This window comes from Eumetopias jubatus, unplaced genomic scaffold, assembly GCF_037043125.1.
Source record: "Eumetopias jubatus isolate StellerSeaLion01/CBP00866 unplaced genomic scaffold, mEumJub1_p1.0 scaffold_4, whole genome shotgun sequence".
Lineage (NCBI taxonomy): Eukaryota > Metazoa > Chordata > Mammalia > Carnivora > Otariidae > Eumetopias > Eumetopias jubatus.
In genome coordinates this window covers 56,158,627-56,178,284 of record NW_028274810.1, presented here as the reverse complement: position 1 = coordinate 56,178,284, position 19,658 = coordinate 56,158,627, and the positions used below count along the sequence as shown (strand labels likewise).

At 36.9% G+C, this 19,658-nt stretch overlaps 1 protein-coding gene and 1 pseudogene across 1 annotated transcript in view; both read right to left on the bottom strand.

Moving 5' to 3' along the window:
* DOCK7 (dedicator of cytokinesis 7) overlaps window positions 1-19,658 on the bottom strand; it is a 217,923-nt gene that overhangs the window by 149,403 nt on the left and 48,862 nt on the right. Inside the window, exons 8-11 of the mRNA XM_028106855.2 lie at window positions 12,563-12,629; window positions 10,890-11,039; window positions 6,313-6,393; window positions 3,584-3,749 (exon numbers count right to left, since the gene is read on the bottom strand). Coding sequence (XP_027962656.1) covers window positions 3,584-3,749; window positions 6,313-6,393; window positions 10,890-11,039; window positions 12,563-12,629 — 464 coding nt within the window. The remainder of the gene's footprint in view (window positions 1-3,583; window positions 3,750-6,312; window positions 6,394-10,889; window positions 11,040-12,562; window positions 12,630-19,658) is intronic.
* Window positions 16,772-16,937, bottom strand: LOC114212183 (U2 spliceosomal RNA; annotated as a pseudogene).

Genomic DNA, 19,658 nt, shown 5'->3' with positions numbered 1-19,658 from the left:
AAGGAAGCGTGAGAAAGGACTCAAAAATGACAACAGCTGAATGGCAATAAATGAAAGAGAAACTAGAAACACATCAATGAAACCAAAAACTGGATCTTCAAAAAGAAAATTTTAAAAACATTAGCTAAATAGGTAATTAAAAAAATAGGAAAGGCTGAAATTACTAAAATCAGGAATGAATGAGGAGACATCACTACAGCTCTTAGAAAAAGGATTATATTACAATTTTATGAAAAACTGTAAGTCAACAATTAGATAATTTACACAAAATGAACCAATTTCTAGAAAGAAACAGTACTGAAACTGATTTAAGATGAAAAAAGAAAATATAAAAAGATCTAAAATAAGTGAAAAGATCTACTTAGTTAAATAAAACTTAAGAGCCAAGATGGCTTCACTAGTGAATTCTTCCAATTTTTCAAAAACCAAATACCAATCCTTCACAAAACCCTCCAAAAAACAAAGCAATAATTCACAATTCATTCTGTGAGGCTGGTGTTACTTTGATATCAAAACCAGACAGATATGTCAAAAGAAAGAAAAACTGAAGACCAAAATCCCTTATGAATATAGAAGAAAAATTTTAAACAAAATACTGAGAAACATATTCTAACATCTACAAAAAGCTTATGTACCATGACCAAGTGGGATTTCTCCCAGAAATGTAAGATTAGTTTAACATCCAAAATGTAATCAATTAATGCAATACACCCAGTAAAAGAATATAAAACAAAAACCATACAAGTCAACTCAAAGGCAGAAAAAGCATTTGACAAAATCCAACATCCTTTCATGATAAACACACTCAAAAAGTTAGGCATAGAAGGGAATGTCATCAATCTACTAAATTATGTCTATAAAAAACCTACAGCAACATCATACTTGATGATAAAAGACTAAATGCATCCCCCCCCCAGGTCAAGAACAAGAAGAGGATATCCACTCTTCCCACTTTAATATTATAGAGGAGGTTCTAGTTATGAGATCATTAGAAAAGAAAAAAGAAATAAAAGACATCTAGATTGAAAAGGAAACAGTAAACTTTTTGTTATTTGCAGATGACATGATCTTGTATAGAGAAAATCCTTAAGAATCCAGAAAAGAAAAAAATAACACTATAATTAATAAACATTTTCAAAATGGTTTCATAGTACAAGATCAATATTCAAGTCAGTATTCTATACACAAGAAATGAACATTCTAAAAATGAAATTAGGAAAACAATTCCAGGGGACCCTGGGTGGCTCAGTCGTTAAGCGTCTGCCTTCGGCTCAGGTCATGGTCCCAGGGTCCTGGGATCGAGCCCCGCATCGGGCTCCCTTCTCTGCGAGAAGCCTGCTTCTCCCTCTCCCACTCCCCCTGCTTGTGCTCCCTCTCTGTGTGTCTCTCTCTGTCAAATAAATAAATAAAAATCTTAAAAAAAAAAAAAGAAAGAAAATTCCATTTAAAATAGCATAAAAAACAGTAAAATATTTGGGTATACATTTAACAGAAGGAGGACAAGATTTGTACATTGAAAACTGTAAAATGTTGGGAAAATGTTAAGATCTAAATAAATGGAAAAACATTTCATGGATTGGAAGACTTAATATTGTTAAGAGGACAATACTCCCCAAATTGATTTACAGACTCAATGTAATGCCCATCAAAATTCCAGCTGCCTTTGTGCAGAAACTGACAGCTGATTCTAAACTTCATATGAAACTACAAGGGTCCAAAATAGGCACACCCACACAAAATCTTTAAAGAAGATAATAAAGTTGGAGGACCACTCTCCCCACTTTCAAAATTATTGCAAAGCTAAAATAATCAAGACAGAATAGTATTACCATAACCTTAGAAATATAAATCAGTGGAAAAGAATTGAGAGTACAGAATTAAACCCATATATCTATCATGAACTGATTTTCAACAAGAATGGCAAGACCATTTGCTGGAGAAAGAACAGTCTTAGTAAATGGGTGTTGGGACAACTCAGTATCTACGTAAAAAGAATAATGTTGGATCTCTACCTCTCACCATGTACAAAAAGTAACTTGAAATGGATTATACCCAAATGTAAGAGCTACACCTATAAAACTCTTAGACAAAACACACAGGTAGATCTTCCTGATCGTGGCTTAGGTAATGCTTTCTTAGATATAACTCCAAAAGCACAAGCAACAAAAGAACAGAAAAATGGAACTTTGTCAAAAAATATCTGTGCTGCAGACAATACCATCAAAAAAGTAAAAAAACAAACAAACCACCAACCCACAGACTGGGAGAAAATATTTGCAAGTCCTTAGATAAAAGATTTGTATCCAGAATACATAAAGAACTCTTACAATTTGATGACAATAATATAAAAAAGCCCCATAAAAAATGAGCATCCAGGGGTGCCTGGGTGGCTCAGTCATTAAGCGTCTGCCTTCGGCTCAGGTCATGATCCCAGGGTCCTGGGATCGAGCCCCACATCGGGCTCCCTGTTCCACAGGAAGCCTGCTTCTCCCTCTCCCACTCCCTCTGCTTGTGTTCCCTCTCTTGCTGTGTCTCTCTCTCTGTCAAATAAATAAATAAATAAATCTTTTAAAAAAAAAAAGATCATCCACTAGGTAACAAGACAAAACAGGTATTTTAAAAATGGGCGAAGTTAGATATGACTACCTCTTTCTCGAAAGAAAATATACAAATAGTCAGTGTAAAAAATAATACTCAAGATCATTAACTATCAAGGAAAGGCAAATCTAAACCACAATGACAAACCTCTTTACGTGCACTAGAATGGCTGTAATCAAAGGGCCAGATAATAAAAGTGTTGTCAAAGATATGGAGAAATTGGAGCCTTCACACACTATTAATAGAATTTTTAATGGTGCAGCAACATGGAAAAGAGCTTGGCAGTTCATCAAAAGGTGAAATACAGAATTGTCCTATGATCCAACAATTTCTAGTATATAAAGAAATGAAAACATGTCCAAACAAAAGCTGGTACATGAACCTTAACTGCAGCATTATTCATATTAAACAAAAAGTATAAATAACCCAAATGTGCATCAACTGATGAATGGATTAATAAAATGTGGCATATCCACATGATGTACTAGTTGGCAATAAAAAGAAATTAAATATTAAAAAAAGAAAGAAATTAAATACTGATACATGCTACAACATGAACTTTTAAAACATTATGCTATGTGAAAGAAACTAGTCACACAAAGACTACATATTGTATAATTGTATTGATATGAAATGTCCAGCATAGGCAAATCCATACAGACTAAGGAGTTATGAAGTTATTTAGGGTTGGGTTTCCAGTTTGGGAGAGAATGGAATGACTGCTAATGAGTGTTCCAAAATTAGATTGTGGTGATGGTTGCAGAACCTTGTGAATATATCAAAAAAACAATGAATTATACACTTTAAATGGGTGAATTGTATAGTATATAAATTACATCTCAATAAAGCTGTGGGGGGAAAAAAAAGCAAAAACAGAAAACCCTTTATGCCTCAGAACACTGCAAAGTCTACAAATAAAACAAGCCTATACAGAAAAAAGAAAAAACTTAAACATTTAGAAATATTTTATATAAAACACTCTTACCGCCAGTGCTTATTTCCACCTCTGTAGAATCTCTTTCCAAACTCCCCGCACTGCTTACAATATTCATTAAATGGATTGCAGTCCAAGCAAAAGGCATGCGATATTTCCCAAGTCTTTGACAAAACTGATCGGCTTGACTTTTCAGCTTCTCCAATTTTTCCTTATTCTGCAAAACAAAACTTTATACATTATATAATTATGCTCAAAAGAAATGAATTAAAGACTACTTCATAATACATAAAAAGACAGAGTAAGAATTCTCAATTCTCAACAAAGATGGAAAAATAGGGGCGCCTGGGTGGCTCAGTTGGTTAAGCAACTGCCTTCGGCTCAGGTCATGATCCTGGAGTACCGGGATCGAGTCCCACATCGGGCTCCCTGCTCAGTAAGGAGTCTGCTTCTCCCTCTCACCCTCCCCCGTCTCGTGCTCTCTCATTCTCTCTCTCTCAAATAAATAAAATCTTAAAAAAAAAAAAAAGAGTCTGCCTTCAGGTCTTGATGCCAGGGTCCCGGGATCAAGCCCCAGGCAGGCTCCCTGCTCAGCGGGAGCCTGCTTCTCTCTCTCCCCTCTGCCCCTGCTCAAGTGCTCTCTCCCGCTCACTCTCTCTCTCAAATAAATAAATAAAATCTTTTTAAAAAAGGATGGAAAAATAATCTATACCTTTCAGAGATCAACTAACACATTTATCTTAACCAATGAATAATTTCAACCCATTCTATAAATGTATGTGTAGAGTAAGTCTTTCAAATTTCTCTTTGTGATTTTCTCACCTTGGTAGGAAAGAAAGGAGAGCAAGTGCCAAACACGTTTATGTATTACAAGTACTATTTTATGAAAAGAAACATAACCATATTCTAGTCCGTAACGCTAACTATAAAATATTCAAGGTTATGACTTACTAAATTTTATTATACTGAAAAAGATGGAAGCAGTTGAGCCCTTTGGAACTAATCCTTAATTTATGGCAAGAAAAGGAGTAAGGTAAGGTGGGAGTGTGGGCCATAAACAGGCTAATAACATATAAGCCCAGAATTGTAATAAAAGAAGTAAAGAAAAAATTATTACAAAGGGACTAAATCCAGAAAAAGACTGATGGTCCAAACAGTATGTGCCTATCGGGAAGATATCCTGAAGCTGGCCCAACTTTCAGGCTGTCCTTGACAGAAATACTAAGGTGGCCTGTGATAGCCAACCAATGGTCCAAGAGTAAAAACCTACACCAAATCTCCTACATACTCTTTCCATATAGGATGTATTCTCTAATGATTGTCCTACCTTGAGACTCAGGTCTGGGAAAAGAGGGAAGGATAACTAAATGGTAGCACTGTTTATTGCTATCTATTATACTTCCAAAATAGAAACTTGCTTTAAGAGACTAGATATCCAGTGTACTTGATTCAATCAGCTTATATACATATGTAATAGGTTGCTATTATAACTATGAGCTCCATAAAACAGCAAATTTAATTTAAAAAATGACAACCTGGGGAAAGCCAGAATACATTAACCCTGATTTCAACCAGCTAGCCAGGGATAAGAGAACATTATCGTGTACCCAGGTCAACCTCAATTAGCAGAAGTCTCAGTTCTTGTTATAAATTTCACAAAGACAGAAAGCAAAACATATTCTAGATTTTGGTAACTTGTCCAGTATTCCTCAAGCATACTCTCCTGGCTATTTCAACTATTAAATCATGTGGTCAAAGATCTAAGATCAAATGTTATTCTTTTTTTTATTATTTAAGAGACTTTATTTATTTATTGGAGAGAGACAGAGAACATGAGCAGAGAAAGGAAGAGGCAGGCTCCCCATTGAGCAAGGATCCCAATGTGGGACTTCATCCCAGGATTCCAGCATTATGACCTGAGCAGAAGGAAGATGCTTAAATGACTGAGCCACTCAGGTGTTCTTCATCTGTTATTCTTGTAGCTAACTCAGGGTATCTGAAATTTGGTACCACCTTTATATAAATTACTCTTGCTTTATAAATTGATCCAAATTCTACAACATAGTGGTCTGATGGCAAAACAAAGATTGCATTTTCTATTTTTACCATATTCCTTAATTCTCTGCAACTAGACAGAGCTCCAGAATACTCTTGTTTTGCTATGAAAAATTTTATTATCAGTATCACTATTTTATAAAAATATCACTATTTTTGAAAATTTTAATTATTTAGGAATTAAACTATATTAACTTAGTTCTCTCCAAGAAAAAAAAAAAGGAAAGAGTCCATTAGTTTGGGGATGAGGGAGATTTTAAAGACGAAAACCTCACAGGGGCACCTGGGTGGCGTAGTCGGTTAAGTGTCTGACTCTGGATTTCAGCTCAGGTCATGACCTCAGGGTTGTGAGACTGAGCCCCACACTGGGCTCCGTAGTAAGCATTATGGAAAAAATAAGGAAGAAAAAGAGAAAAGCCTGCTTAAGATTCTCTCACTCCATCTGCTCCTAGCCAACCCCCTCTAAGGAAAAAAAAAAAAAAGAATAACAGCATATGACACAAGCTAGATAACAAAGGAAATAAAGAAGAAACTAATAAAGTGGGTAGGCCAACAGAAAATAATGAATTAGTAGTGAAATTCCTTAATATGCTTTGTATTGTATTCTCCCTAATAATAAATTGGGAAATCTAAGGATGTTTAGAGTTGGACTCAGAGATTTGGGGGAAATGGGGAGGGACTATATGGCTATAAAGATGGGGAAAATGAGATGCATGATATTCTACCTTTGTGGCATCTGCTTCTTTGAAAATCATGTATGGTTCTGCACACTCTCCGATGTCACCTTGCTGTAGGACTTTTTCTAGCTGTCAAAGAAAAAAAAGTAAAGACTAGTTAATCTCCCCCACAAAAAAAGAAAGAAAGAAAGAAAAAAAAAGCAATCAGCCTGGAATGCAAGGATGGTTCAATATAAGAAAATCAATCAACATAATGCACTACACTAATGGAATGACAGGGAAAAAAACCACATGATCATTTCAACTGATAAAGAAAAATAATTGGGCAAAATTCAACACCCTTTCACACTAGGAACACTCAACGAACTAGCAATACAAGAAAGCTCTCTCAACATAATAAAGGCCATATATGGAAACACCACAGCTAAAATCTTATTCAATGGTGAAAGACTAAAAGTTTTTCCTCTTACATCAGGAGCAAGATAAGGATGCTCACTTTTGCCAATTCAATTCAACAAAGTACTGGAAGTCTGAGCCAGAAAATAAGGAAGAAAAAGAGAAAAAAAATGAGTCCAAATTTGAAAGGAAAAAGTAAAATTGTCCCTGTTTACAGATATGATCTTTTGTTCAGAAAACCTGAATATTACACACACGCACAAACACACAAACACACATAAATGGTTGAACTAATAAATTCAGCAAAGTTGCAGGATACAAAATCAACATGCAAAAATCATTTGTATCTCTATACACTAATAATGAACAATTCAAGAAGGAAATTAACAATTTCATTTACAATAATATCAAAAAGAAAAAAAATACAAGTATCCCCACTTTCAGAAAGTTTGCATTATGCCACTTTATTTTATATAAGACCTACATTAATACTTGCTTTCGCTAACTGAAAGAAATCTGAAGAGTTTCACTTTTATAAAAAAAAGGCAAAAAGTAAAAAGAACATTCAACATTTCCTTTGTAGTTTCCAGAATACAGGCAGCACACACCCTGAGGAGCAAGAGTGGCACCGCCACGCTCCTTCCCCAGACACGACACTCAGCATCTCAGCATCAAGCTGCCATAGCTTTTAACTATGTCTATGAGCATCTGTGCTTTATGTCCATTTATTTTGTGCATTTGTTGGCGAGATATATCCAAAGGGGGGCACTGGGTGGCTCAGTCGTTAAGCATCTGCCTTCGGCTCAGGTCATGATCCCAGGGTCCTGGGATCGAGCCCCGCATCTGGCTCCCTGCTCTGCGGGAGGCCTGCTTCTCCCTCTCCCACTCCCCCTGCTTGTGTTCCCTTTCTCTCTATGTCTCTGTCAAATAAATAAAATCTTAAAAAAAAAAAGATATACCCAAAGGTATCAGGAAAGCCTAAGAGAGGTTATTTTTTAAGTAAAAGCAGGATGAATAAGCCGTTTTAATCCTGTAAAGGAGTATGACATGACAACATACATAAAAGAATAAATTAATACTGCACATAACAATGTGGAGGACTCTCCCAGACATTATATTGAGTAAAAGAAGCCAGACACAAAAGCCCGCCTATTGTAGGATTCCTTTTCATAAGAACTTCAAGAAGAGAAGCCAGCAATGGTGACAGAAGTTAGAATACTAGTTATCCGGTGGAAGGGCAGGGGTAGTCACTACAAAGAGAAACACAAGAACCCTCCAGGGTAATGAGGTAATGCTATTAAACAGGACACACAACGCTATTAAACAGGACACAAAAATGAGCAAGGAATTAATAATCCTGGCTGAGCCAGAATTCCAGTACCTCAGACTGTGACAGAGTGCACCAATTCTTCACCCTTCCTTTACCCCACTCATTGCCACCTGACATTGGAATTCCTCTGAATAAAGAGGCCAAGGATATATCCCAACTCCTTGATTTCTGTGTTCTGTCACATGACTTGTCTTGGACAACAGAATATTAGCTGGTATGATGTGACCAAAGGCTTGAAAGGTGCCTGTGCAGGTGGGTCTACTCTTTGACACTTCTGCAATCACCACGAGACTATGCCAGGCTAGATTGCAAAAAAAGAGACAGACAGAGAAGTACAGCTCCAGCTGAATCCACTGACCTGCAACCAACCAAGAGACAGTTGCAGGAACACAACCCCCTAAGAGAGAGTACAACCGATATCGAATGACCACCAGACAACTCAGATGCATGACCTAAGTAAGTGCTTGTGGTTGCACGCCACTGGGATTTTCTCTTTTTGTACTTGTATAGCAATAGCTCACCAAGACACAGATCAACGGAATTTTTCCTCTCAAGAAACAAAAACATCCCGCTGGATTTAAGATTAAGATTCAAGAAAACCTCCTAAATTAAAATTTCCTTTAAAATTTTAACAATATTTTAACTTATTCATTTTTTTGAAATTACAAGAAAGCCTTTAGCTATGTATATACATATATTTGTGTACATATGTATTTTACACAAATGAGGTCATACAACAGAGTTTTGTACCAGACTTATTTGTCACTAAATATTATATCACACACACATTTCTGTGTCACTAAAAATTCTTTCAAATTGTGGTTTTATTTGTCGGAGTATCCCATCATATGAACGTACCATGATTTATATCCCTATTTACTTATATTGAACATTTACAGTTCTTATCCTTAATCCCATCTAAGCTGTTCCCTCCATGACAACCAAATCGTCACTAAATAATCTCACTTTCAAGCAGTCAATATTCCAAGCATCAGCTGTATCTTTCCATCTCATTTCCTGAAATATGTTCTATTTTATGAAAATGTACCATATTCTTATGTAAAGGAATTTGTATATACTATATTTATCAATTGTATTAATACCTAGAACTTTACTCTTTGAGTTTCTAGAGACCACTGCTGTGAAATCGTTGCTTCTAGGATTGACTGTTCATTGTAGCTAAGACCTATTTTAACCTGAATTCATAGCAATGTGTCCACAAATTAGGACATTATTCCTGTGGGTAAACAGGATTCATTTCATGACAATCCACTTTATAACCTTATTGTAAAATTCATTACCTTTTGTAACTTTATATAAATAAAGATAAAATGATTAAGGAATATATTTTAGGCTTCTCTCAAGTCAAGGTCAAATTATGGCAAATTATTCTTCAAGTTATCCTAAGCTAAGGAGCTTAATAAGATTCAGATTTTACAATTTGTAATCATTCTTTGTTTTTGTTTTTGTGTTTTGTTTCAAGTTTTTATTTATCCTCCAGTTAGTTAATATATAGGGTAATACTAGTTTCAGAAGTAGAATTTAGAGGTTCATCACCAACATACAACACCCAGTGCTCATCACAACTGCCTCCTAAATACCCATCACCCATTTAACCCCTCCCCCTGCCTACCATCATTCCAGCAACCCTCAGTTTGTTCATTATAGTTAAATGTCTGTTTGACAGAGACAAACCATGAGAGACTATGGACTCTGAGAAACAATCCGAGGGTTTCAGAGGGGAGGGGGGGTTGGAGGATGGGGTAGCCAGGTGACGGGTATTAAAGAGGGCACGTGTGGTGATGAGCACTGGGTGTTATATGCAAATAATGAATTATGGAACACTACATCAAAAACTAACGATGTACTCTATGGTGACTAACAGAACACTAAAAAAAAAACCTCTGTTTGATGGTTTGCTTCTCTCTTTTTTATCCCCCCTATGTTTCTAATTCTTATTCTTAACTGGCTAACATTCAAATCATAATGCTCCATGACCTCGATGATTTAGATACTGATATTTATATAATATAGGAACTGAGTGATAAAATCATAGGAAGGCTCCTATGACAGTTAATTTTATATGCCAACTTGGCTAGGCTATGATACCCAGTTATTTGATCAAATCAATCTACATGTTATTGTGAAGATTTTTTTTTTTAGAGATTATTAGCATTTAAATCAGTACAGTAAAGCAGACTACCTTCTCCACAATGTGGGTGGACCTCATCCAATTATGAGAAGGCCTTAAAAACAAACACTGAGGTTTCCCAAAAAATAATTCTCAACACTGCCTGAGTCTCCAGTCTGCTGCCCTGCAGAATTCAGACTCAAGACTACAATATCAACCCTTACCTGAACGCCAGCCTGCCACCTTGCCCTACACATTTCAAATTTGCCAGCCTTCACAATTATATGAGCCAATTCTTTAAAAGCAATCAATCTGTGTGTGTGTGTCAGTGTGTGTGTGTGTCTCCATCCTACTGATCTGTTTCTCCGGAGAATCCTTACTAACAGAGCTCCCACTCAAAAAAAAACTTGGGAAGCACCTGTAATATACATCCAATACTGTGTTAAGAAATATTAAGATGAAGGGCGCCTGGGTGGCTCAGTCGTTAAGCGTCTGCCTTCGGCTCAGGTCATGATCCCAGAGTCCTGGGATCGAGCCCCGCATCGGGCTCCCTGCTCGGCGGCAAGCCTGCTTCTCCCTCCCCCACTCCCCCTGCTTGTGTTCCCCACCCCCCCCGTATCAAATAAATAAATAAAATCTTTTTAAAAAAAAGAAATATTAAGATGAAAAAATAAAAAAGATAAAATCTTTGCCCCTGAAAAGCTTGTGATATTAATAGAGACAATATACAGACACTACACAAATAAATATATTTAACATTATTCTCACCTTTATTACAAGAAAAACATCTTGTGAAGGATAAGTGATAGAAAAAATAGCTGATCTTGCCAAGGTGGTAATGGCAGCAGGTGGTACATGGGGACGTAATAATCCTTTCATCTGCTCAGAATTAAGGTCAAAATAAAAGTTTTCTGAAATCTAAAAAAACATTCATATATTAAATTTAAAATCTGTGCATTTTGCAAAAATCAAGCATATTCAGTCTTAAAATATTATAGATATTAGAACACTATACTAACATACAGTTTATGATACATTTCAAAGACCAACCTTTACATATCTAAATCACACTAAAAAGAAATACATAAAATATTTGGGAAATATACAAGAAACATTCTAAAGAACTATATCCCTAACTTCTTTGATTAGAAATGTAACCTGTAATAAAGTACACAAAAAAATTATTATAATGAATTACCTCAGATTGAGTCTTTAAAAAATTATATGATATTTTAGCAGTTTGATTTAGCAAATACAAGCTGCTGGAGCAGAGTTCCACTGCAGAAATCTATCATATATTGACAGCAAAAGTCACTGAAAGTACTTAGTTTCTACTACACATTAATTAGGCTTAGAATGTAAATTAAGAAATGTTGTATGAGGGGTGCCTAGGCGCTCAGTCGTTAAGCATCTGCCTTCGGCTCGGGTCATGATCCCAGGGTCCTGGGATCGAGCCATGGAAGGCCTCCCTGTTCAGCGGGGAGCTTGCTTCTCCCTCTCCTTCTGCCCCTCCCCCCTGCTCACTCACTTCCCCACTCTCTCTCAAATAAATAAATCAAATCTTAAAAAAAAAAAAATGCTGTATGAAATAGCCCTCTGAAAAACTTCTAAGAGTAATAAAGATACGGTAAAACTAAAGCAGTATTTAAGACAAAATATTTCAAGCACATATACATGATCTTTTAGCTAGTGTGAATTTTAAAATTGCATCAACAAAATTTCCTAATGATTTTAATCCTTTACATCATTTGCCTGAAATGCTTTTCTTATATTAACTTTTTCTTAAACTAAAAGAAAGCTGCTTGCTTCTGCTACTTGCTTCTGGAACCCTTTTCATTAAATAAAAACTAGGTATCAGCTAAACTACTTTATAGTAAGAAAATATTTAACAAGTCTCAATGAATTAAATTTCTATCTTCTTTTTAAAAGATAAATGTTTGGGATGCCTGGGTGGCTCAGTTGGTTAAGCCTCTGCCTTTAGCTCAGGTCATGATCCCAGGGTCCTGGGATCAAGCCCTGCATTGGGCTCCCTGCTTCCCCTTTTCCCTGCTTCCCTGCTTGTGCTCTCTCTCAAATAAATAAATAAAATCTTTTATAAATAAAAGATAAAATAAAAAAACAAAAGATACATGTTTAACAATTCTAAAAAATACTATCACTTATTTTCTTATAAAACAAATTAAAGGGATGCCTGGGTGGCTCAGTCGTTAAGCATCTGCCTTCAGCTCAGGTCATGATCCCAGGGTCCTGGGATTAAGCCCCGCGTCGGGCTCCCTGCTCAGCAGGGAGTGTGCTTCTCCCTCTCCCACTCTCCCTGCTTATACTCCCTCTCTCGCTGTGTCTCTCTCTGTCAAATAAATAAATAAAATCTTAAAAAAAAAATTAAAAAGTTTCTGAAACCAAGGATTGTGACAAAAGATGTTCAAACAATATACTCTTACCTTTTTCTTTTCCTTGACATCATATAAAGCCAAACTTGCAAAAATGGGTTCAATTTCAATTTCAAACCTTTAAGAAGGAAAAAAAAAGGAGTTTAACCTTTCTACATCTATGCTATCCCTTCTTTCTGAAACAGTTTTCCATGTATATCTTTCAGTCTAAATCAACCATTACCTCCTCTACATAATCCCGTATATTCAATGTAAAAAAAAAAAACTGAGAAAACACGTAAAAAATTTCAGAGGAAAATGGGAGCATACAAAATTCCACCACATGGAGAGAACCAAAATTAAGTTTCAGGGCCTATCCATCTAGACTTTTGTCTATGTATAAATGCACTCTGTGAATGGATTTTTCTAAAACACTACATTTAGTAGTCTGCTTTTTCAACTTATTATTTTATGGATATATTTCCCTGTCATAAATATTAATCTAACCATGATTTTTAATGTTGGCATAGTAATTTTCATTATATGAATATGCCAAAATGTATTTTAGAACTGTATGCTTAAATCGAGATGTCTAATTTCACTTCCCAGAACAATGATTTACATACAAGAAACATTTAGTAAATATCTGCTGAATGAAATGATATGTAACATTAGGTTAACTAAAACTCTAGAGCAGTGGTTCTCAACAAAGGACAATTTTCCCTCAAGGGGACATTTGGCAATGTCTGGAGACATTTTATTATTTTTTTATTTTTTAAAGATTTTATTTATTTATTTGGCAGAAAGAGACACAGCGAGAGAGGGAACACAAGCAGGGGGAGTGAGAGAGGGAGAAGCAGGCTTCCCGCGGAGCAGGAAGCCCAATGCGGGGCTCGATCCCAGGACCCTGAGACCATGACCTGAGCCAAAGGCAGATGCTTAACGACTGAGCCACCCAGGTGCCCCTGTCTGGAGACATTTGAAATTATCATTACTGCAGGAGTATTACTGGTATTTAGTGAGTAGAGGCTAGGGCTGTGGCTAAACATTCTGCCTTGTATAGGAGAGCCCCTGACAAAAAAGAATTATCCAGACAAAAAACTCAATAGTGCCAAGGTTATAAAAACCCTGTTCTACACTGCTCATTTTTTTTATCGTAAGAGTATTATCAAAGTCCTTGCAGGAGATAACATACTCGCATTGGGTTAAGAGTTTAATGAACGGTGGGTGATTCATAAAGATTGGACAAGATCTAGGAAGAACAACTACAGAGAGTCCAATTCTCTGGGGACAACAACAGCAGGGAGTCATTACCAAACCTTGACCTAAAGGAGACCTTGGAAGTGGTAAACCAAAATTTAGAAAGAAAAGATATATAAGGGCCTTTCACAGAAACAGTGGCCTTGGGAGAAAGAGGCAACCAATCAACATGACCTCACAGGGAATGAGTAAAGGAAATAAATACCCCTGATTTCACACTCTTCTACCCTCTGACTTCCTGCTGATGCCTCTTTTAGCAGGACTCAACCCAGAAACCAAAAGAATAGGGATTTTGGTGATACGGTCTACACAGCTCAACCTCTACAAAGCCTACTCTGCAACCTCTGTAACACGTGTTACTGTCGCTCTCTCGGACTCTGTGACTCCAGTGGGTATGTGGTATCACACTGGACTTTTAACATGCATCTTTTCATATATTTATGACCACATAGGTATCCTCTTTTGGGCCATTTTTCTATTTCATATTTGCCATTTTCCTCATTAATTTATACTTCTTTATGAATTCTGTATATGGACACTTTGTCAAATGAATGTATTGAAGATATCTGCCCCCTCTGTATGACAGAGAAAGAAAGAGAAACAGAGAGAAACAGATATCTAACTGTCCTGGCAATTTATCAAAGAGATTACCTTCCCCTACTGTCTATACAGTTGTCTCCCCTTATCTGCGAAAAATGTTCCAAGATCCCCATGGATACCTGAAATCTTGTGGACAGTACTGAAAATTATATATGCTATGTTTTTTTCCAATACATACACAACCAGTGATAAGGTTTAATTTATACTTTAGGCACAGTAAAAGATTAACAACAATAACTAATAACAAAATAGAACAACTATAACAACATACTGTAATAAAAGATACGTGAATGTGGTCTCTCTCTCTCTCAAAATGTCTTATTGTACTATACTCATCCTCCTTTTCTTTACGATGGTATGAGAGGATAAAATGCCTATGTATGAGATAAAGTGAGGAGAATGACACAGGCTTCCACGTAGGGTTAGGCTACTATTGACCTTCTGACAATACATCAGAAGGATCATCATCTGCTTCTGGACAGCAACTGACCACTGGTAACTGGATCCATGGATAAGACGGAGACTACTGTCGTACCATTTTAATAGTAAATCAAAAACCCATGAACATATAGGTCTATATCTAGCTCTATGCCACTGGATGGTTTACTGAATTATGTGTACATGCTACACTGTCTTAGTTATGTAGCTTTGTATTAAGTCTTGATACCTAGTTTATTTCATAAAGTGCTTCAAAACTGCCCTGCCTCCGTTTGGCCCTTTGCATTTTCGTATAAATTTTAAAAATTCAGATAAAAATAAGCAAAAATGGACCAAAGGTAAGAGAAATGTTCATTCCTTACTGAGAATATTAATATCCTATTTTGTAATTTAGCACCATAAAATTCATGTATAATTTTTTCTATGATATTCCAGAAACAGTATTTAAAGATCCATATTGTTAGTATTGATGAACAAAGGCTGGAAATCCTGAGGAAAAAACCAGTGTGTTTCACATTAAGAAAAGCTCCTCCTAATGCATGACAAGAATTTTTTAAATGAGATACATAATTTGATTTTTTTTTTTTTTTATGTTTCAAAGGCTCTTCCATTATACAAAGGACTGCCATGGTGGTTGTTTTTTTCTTTTTTATCTTTTCTTTTTCAATGTATACTCCTCATATGTTCAGCATATGAGTCAGAAAATTCAAAAAAAGCATACCATATTACTCCCATGCAACCAAACATATGCATGCTTGAGTTTGTCAAGAAATACTATTTGAGGGGTGCCTGAGTGGCTCAGTCAGTTGGGTGTCTGCCTTTGGCTCAGGTCATGATCCCTGGCCCCAGGATTGAGCCCTGCATGGGGCTCCCTGCTCAGCAGGGAGTCTGCTTCTCCCTTCCCCTGCTCTTGGGCACTTGTGCTCTCTCTCTCTCTCTCTCTCTCTCTCTCTCTCCTCTCTTTCCCTCTCAAATAAATAAAATCTTTTTTAAAAAATTAAAAAAGAGGCTCTGAAGGCGAGAAGATCCGAAAGAAATACCCGGACCGGGTTCCAGTGATAGTAGAAAAGGCTCCCAAAGCTCGGATAGGAGACCTGGACAAAAAGAAATATCTAGTGCCTTCTGATCTCACAGTTGGTCAGTTCTACTTCTTGATCCGGAAGCGAATTCATCTCCAAGCTGAGGATGCCTTGTTTTTCTTTGTCAACAATGTCATTCCACCCACCAGTGCCACAATGGGTCAGCTCTACCAGAAACACCATGAAGAGGACTTCTTTCTATACATCGCCTACAGTGATGAAAGTGTCTACGGTCTGTGAAGCTGCTCCCCCTGAGGTGGGGAGTCCCGTTCTACAAAGAGAGAGGTGGCCCCCCCCCTTCCTTGACCTACTCCTTCTCCGGGCTCAACCACCACCTCCCTTCTTCAGGACCTGCACTTCCTAATGTTTGAGGCTCTCTTCCAGCCCCTCTTAGCAGGAGGGTTCATGGGGGAGGTGACCTCTTGGACCTCTCCTTTCGCCCCTTTCTCTTACCACCTTTCCCACTCTGCTTTAGACTTCTCGATTGTCAATCTGTCACATCCAGCGATTGTTTTGGTTTCTGTTCCCTTTCTAACTGCCCAAGGGGCTCAGAACCCCAACATTCCCTTCCTTTCACTACCTCCTTTTTTGGGGGTAGATGGAAAGGACTGAAATTGTGGGGGGAAGGTAGGAGGCACATCAATAAAGAGGAAACCACCAAGCTGAATTAAAAAAGAAAAAAGAATACTATTTGAGCATTAGATACTCAGTGGCTACTAAGCTGCAAAAAGGTTTTTTCCTTTTCTTTTTTTTTAAAGATTTTATTTATTTATTCATGAGAGACAGAGGGAGAGAGAGAGAGGGAAAGAGAGAAGCAGAGGGAGAAGCAGGCTCCCAAGGAGCAGGGTATTTCTTTTAAGCTTTTTTTTCTTTTAGTGGGGTGTATTTTTTTTTCCCCCCTCCGAGAGGGCGCACTGTTCCTGGAAGCAATACAATACCACTCAATGTGGGGAATGGATGGAGCGAGCTCCCATTCCACATCCTAGTTCCAAAAATTCATTTAATATATTGTCCTTGGCTAGAGGATGCATCAGATATTAAACTGTTAAGAACAGATTTTAGTGGGGTATATTTTAACACGTTTGCTTTCATACAATTTTCATAATACAGTTTTGAACATTTTATCAACATGTATTGACCCTCTATCATGATTTATGGTCAATTTTGTCTGATAATTATATCATTAAAAATCTGGAATTACATTGTTGCCTTGGAGTTTTCTGAACCACACAGATAGTACATAAGCTTATGGTTATGAACTCAAGAGCAGTTACTCTTTTGGGGTTTTTTTTTCTGTTTCATATCTAAGATTTTCCCTGCCAGAGCCAAAGTTATAACAGATAAATATCCCTACCACCTAGAATACTACTTGTATAAAATCTGCTGTTAGGCACTTAATACAGGAGTCTGTTTCCACCCTGTTTGAGTACAACCTCTTTCTCTTGTAGAGTCCATTAAAACAGGGTTGGGAAACAGCCCCAATGTAAAAATTCGCTACAGAGTGCTTACCCCTGTGGAAAGATTTCTTAGCATTTCTAGGCTCCCAAGAAATTCTTAGTTTTGTAACAGCTAACCATGCCTGGGTAGGGTTTCCCTGAATGTCTAGACCATTTTATTGCTGACTCACAGTCTTCTTAATATTAGAAACAATTTTCTCATGCAGGATAAAGGAAGGTTATTCTTGGAAAACAAAATGTAAGAAAACTTATTTTCATAAATGTATCAGTTTCTGTAATTGATGACAAAAATAAAACTATCATTTCTGACCCTTTCTAAAATCACAATGTGACTAAGTTCTTCCTTACTTTAAACCTGGATTTTTCATATTTCATATTTTCATTTCATAGAGAAATCATACATATATAATTCTAGGTCCAGAATTTTTAACAAAAGCTAACCAAACTAAAACTAAAGAACACAAAATGATGTGAAAATCCATTCTATATTTTATTTCTTTAAGGGGGAAATAATAAATTTAAAACTTTATTAGTCAGTAAGATCATAAGTATAAAACCAAACTGAGGGGCACCTGGGTGGCTCAGCTGGTTAAACATCTATCTGCCTTCGGCTCAGGTCATGATCCCAGGGTTCTGGGATTGAGCCCTGCACTGGGCTCCCTGCTCAGTGGGGAGCCTGCTTCTCCCTCTCCCACTCCTACTGCTTGTGTTCCCTCTCGCTGTCTCTCTGTCAAGTAAATAAATAAAATCTTAAAAGAAAAACACACACACACGGGCGCCTGCGTGGCTCACTTGTTAAGCGTCTGCCTTTGGCTCAGGTCATGATCCTAGGGTCCTGGGATCGAGCCCTACATTGGGCTCCCCGCTCGGCGGGAAGCCTGCTTCTCCCTCTCCCACTCCCCCTGCTTGTGTTCCTGCTCTCGCTGTGTCTCTCTCTGTCAAATAAATAAATAAAATATTTAAAAAACAAAACAAAACACAATGAGATGCCTCACATCCACTCTCATCAAAAAATAGATAATAAAAAGTGTTGGCAAGAATGAAGGCAAGTTAGAAGCCCTGTACTTGTTAGTGGAAATGTAAAATTGTGCAGCTGCTTTGGAAAACAGCCAGGCAATTCCTCCAAAATTTAAACAGGTAGTTACCAAATCAACCACAATTCTAATCATAGGTATATACCCAAGAGAAATGAAAACATATGCTTGTACGTAAATGTCCTGGCAATATGACTCATAATGGCTAGAACAGTGGAAACAACCCAAATGGTCATCAACTGATGAATGGATAAACAAAATATTGTGTATCCATCCAATGAAATATCACTCAGCCATAAAAAGAAATCAAGTACTGATACATGCCACAACATAGATACACCTTGAAAACATTATACTAAGTGAAAGAAGCCAGACAAAAAGAAACACATATTGTATTATTCCATTATTGGGAAATGATCAAAATAAACAAATCTATATAGACAGAAGATAGATCAGTGGTTGCCGACGGCTGGAAGAATTGGGGAAAAAAGTGAAAAGTAATGGATATGGGATTTCTTTTTGGGATGATGAAAATGTTCTAAAACCGACTGTGTTGATATTGCACAAATCTGTGAATATACTAAAACCCACTGAATTGAATGTTGGGTGAACTGGGTGAATCCACTGGTGAACTATACTGGGTATACTTTGGGTGAACTGCATAATATGTGATTATATTTCAATAAAGCTGTTATTTTTTTAAAAAGTGGAAACAACACATGCTCATCAACTGATAAATGGATAAACAAAATGTGCTGTATTCACGGTATAATATTATTAGCCATATAAAAGAACAAAGTATTGATATATACTACAACATAAACCTTGAAAACATTATGCTATGTGAAAGAAGCCAGACACAAGGACCACATATCATATAATTCCATTTCATGAGTTACACAGAATAGGGAAACTCAAAGAAACCTAAAGTAAATTAGTCGTTGTCAAGAACTGAAAGAAAAGGGAGTGACCACTAAGGGTACCTTTATGAACTGAATTGTGTCCCTTGAAAATTTATATTTTGCAGTCCTAATCCCCAATGTGACTACATTTAGAGATAGAACCTTTAAGTAGATAACTAAGGTTAAATGAGACCATAAAACTGAGACCCTGAGACGAAAAGAGTAGTGTCTTTATAAAAAGAGAAAGAGACCCCAGAGACCTCTCTCTCTTCATGCAGGAACAAAGGAAAGGCTATGTGAGGGTACAACAAGAAGGTGGCCATCTGCAAGCCGGGAAGAGAGGCCTCATCAGAAACCAATCCTACCAACACCTTGATCCTCAACTTCCAGTCTCCAGA